This window comes from Vollenhovia emeryi, unplaced genomic scaffold (assembly GCF_000949405.1).
Source record: "Vollenhovia emeryi isolate VEMERY1.0 unplaced genomic scaffold, V.emery_V1.0 DF940157.1, whole genome shotgun sequence".
Taxonomy (NCBI): Eukaryota; Metazoa; Arthropoda; class Insecta; order Hymenoptera; family Formicidae; genus Vollenhovia; species Vollenhovia emeryi.
The window spans coordinates 1-2,343 of record NW_011966209.1 but is presented as its reverse complement, the minus strand read 5'-3'; the positions used below and the strand labels follow the sequence as shown (position 1 = coordinate 2,343).

General features: G+C 45.0%; 1 protein-coding gene across 1 annotated transcript; it reads left to right on the top strand.

Annotated features, from left to right (window-relative positions):
- The first annotated feature begins 955 nt into the window (after nucleotides 1-955).
- Nucleotides 956-2,155, top strand: LOC105556266. Its single transcript, XM_012003350.1, has one exon. It carries the CDS (start codon nucleotides 956-958, stop codon nucleotides 2,153-2,155), a length of 1,200 nt encoding a protein of 399 aa, XP_011858740.1.
- Nucleotides 2,156-2,343: the final 188 nt, after the last annotated feature.

The window sequence follows — 2,343 nt, the reverse complement described above, 5'->3', positions numbered from 1 at the left end:
GTATTCGCTGAACAGCTTTTCATCCACCATATCGCTAACACTCACGCTGACGGGAAAGAGCAGCATGCTCGCTGTAAACTATTTTCCAGCCATAGACCTGAGCGACGACGATTACGAGTTCGGTCTGATGAACTTTGAGACTTACAATACGATATCGAATGTGAATGCTTCGAATAATAAATTTTACTATGACGACGCGGAAATTACAATTCCCGAAGGATCGTATGAATTGCAGGCCATAAATGAATTTTTGAAACGCGCACTTTCATGGAAACGTCCATGTCGGTTCCTAGCTAATGATGGTGGTGAAAAACGCGACGACGGTGACGACAAAGACGATGAATACCCAATTGTGCTCCGCGCTAATTACAACACGATGAGAAGTGAGATCAAATGCACCTTCGAAATAAACTTTAGCAAGTCCAACAACATTGGATCGCTACTGGGATTCTCATCGACGCGTATACTACAACCGCGAAAATGACATGAATCAGACCTGCCAATCAACATTACCAATGTGAACATTATCCGCGTAGAGTGCAACGTGACCGCGTGTGCGTACAGCAACAGCAAGCCTGTGCACACGATACACGAATTTTCGCCGAACGTGTCACCAGGATATCGGAAACGCCGATGCAGATCATTTACCTGCCAGTCATCGCACGGAGCATTACCGATTTAACGGTACGCGTTGTGGATCAGAACAGTCAATTGCTCGACTTTCGCGGAGAAGAAATCACCCTCAGATTGCACGTACGCCGACGACAGCGATAACGCGCGCGAGTGTGCATGAGATGCTCGTGCTGAACGGATCGGAGCAAATTGTAAAAGATACTACCAAGCCTGCGACATCGAGATTCGGTGATATCCAGTCGTCTAGTTGTTGCAAGAAGAAGAAACTCAACGCATTGAACGTGAAATTTTTAACCTTTTTGGGATTCGCAGTGCGCAAACAATGATTGACATTCTCAATATCAACGAAGAGCCAATCTTCGACGAGCGCATCGTCAAGATTGAGACTCACTCGTACAATCCGTTTGCCAACACTACATTCGGGCACAGCGATGAGATAAGAATACCAATACAACAACAGGATCTCTATACGTTGCCGCATGAAAGTTTTCTGTACATCGAGGGAAAACTAACTACTGCCAATCAAATCGATGGATCTGGTGTAGTACTGGGAAATAATTGTGTCGCGTTCATGTTCGACGAGATCCGATATGAACTTGATGGTGTGGAGACTGATCGCGCCAGAAATGTTGGAATAACCAGCACGCTCAAGACCTATGTCTCGTTATCGTTCGATAAAATGATGTCTCTGAAGAATGCCGGCTGGGATGTGGTGAACAATGGAACCGGAGACTTTAATTTTTGTGTGCCGCTCAGTATGCTATTGGGATTCTGTGAAGATTATCAACGCGTGGTGATTAACGCCCGTCACGAATTGATTTTAATACGATCGCGCAATGATAACAACTGTCTCTTTGGAAATGCAGCGATGGAGCCTAAACTTGAAATATTCAAGATACAGTGGCGCATGCCGCATGTGTTGTTAAACGAGGTGAACAAACTGTCGATGCTGCGTGCTTTGGAAAGCGGTCAATACCTCAATATGGGATTTCGTTCATGGGATCTGTACGAGTATCCGCTATTGCAACAGACGACTAAACATTCATGGGCTATTAAAACGGCTACTCAGCTCGAGAAGCCGCGGTATCTTATCTTTGCTCTGCAAACAGGTCGGAAGAATATCAAGTCACAGAATGTGAGCCAATTCAGTCACTGCAAATTGAGCAACGTGAAACTCTATCTGAATTCGGAATGTTATCCATACGATGATATGAATCTGGATTTCGATAAAAACAAATGGTCGAGTCTGTATGATGCGTTTTCGCGGTTCCGGAAGAGCTATTTCGGAAACGAGGTTCTTATGCCCGGTCTCACTACCAACCATTTTCTAGAACAAGGACCGTTTGTCATTATCGATTGCTCCCGACAAAACGAGTCGGTCAAGAGCGCGACTGTGGACGTGAGATTGGAATTTGAGTGTAAGGAGAATGTGCTAGTGAATACCACTGCGTACTGTCTCATCATACATGATCGTGTGGTTCAGTACAACCCGCTGACCAGCGTCGTGCGCAAAATTCCCTAAGTACTACATTTTGGACACAATGGTTTCCCCTTTTTCCAATACAGTTTAGAGGGGATGAAACGATTTAAAATCTAGTATGCATCAAGAGCAACCGCAGTATTCCTCCTTCTCTCGACGTATTCAATCATGTCCATACCGACGTTTGTGGACCTGCAAGGCTTCGTCGTCAGCGGTAACTTTGTTGTAAA

Excerpts from the sequence above, each read along its gene's own strand:
- LOC105556266 (XM_012003350.1), top strand. The coding sequence starts at position 956 with ATGATTGACATTCTCAATATCAACGAAGAGCCAATCTTCGACGAGCGC.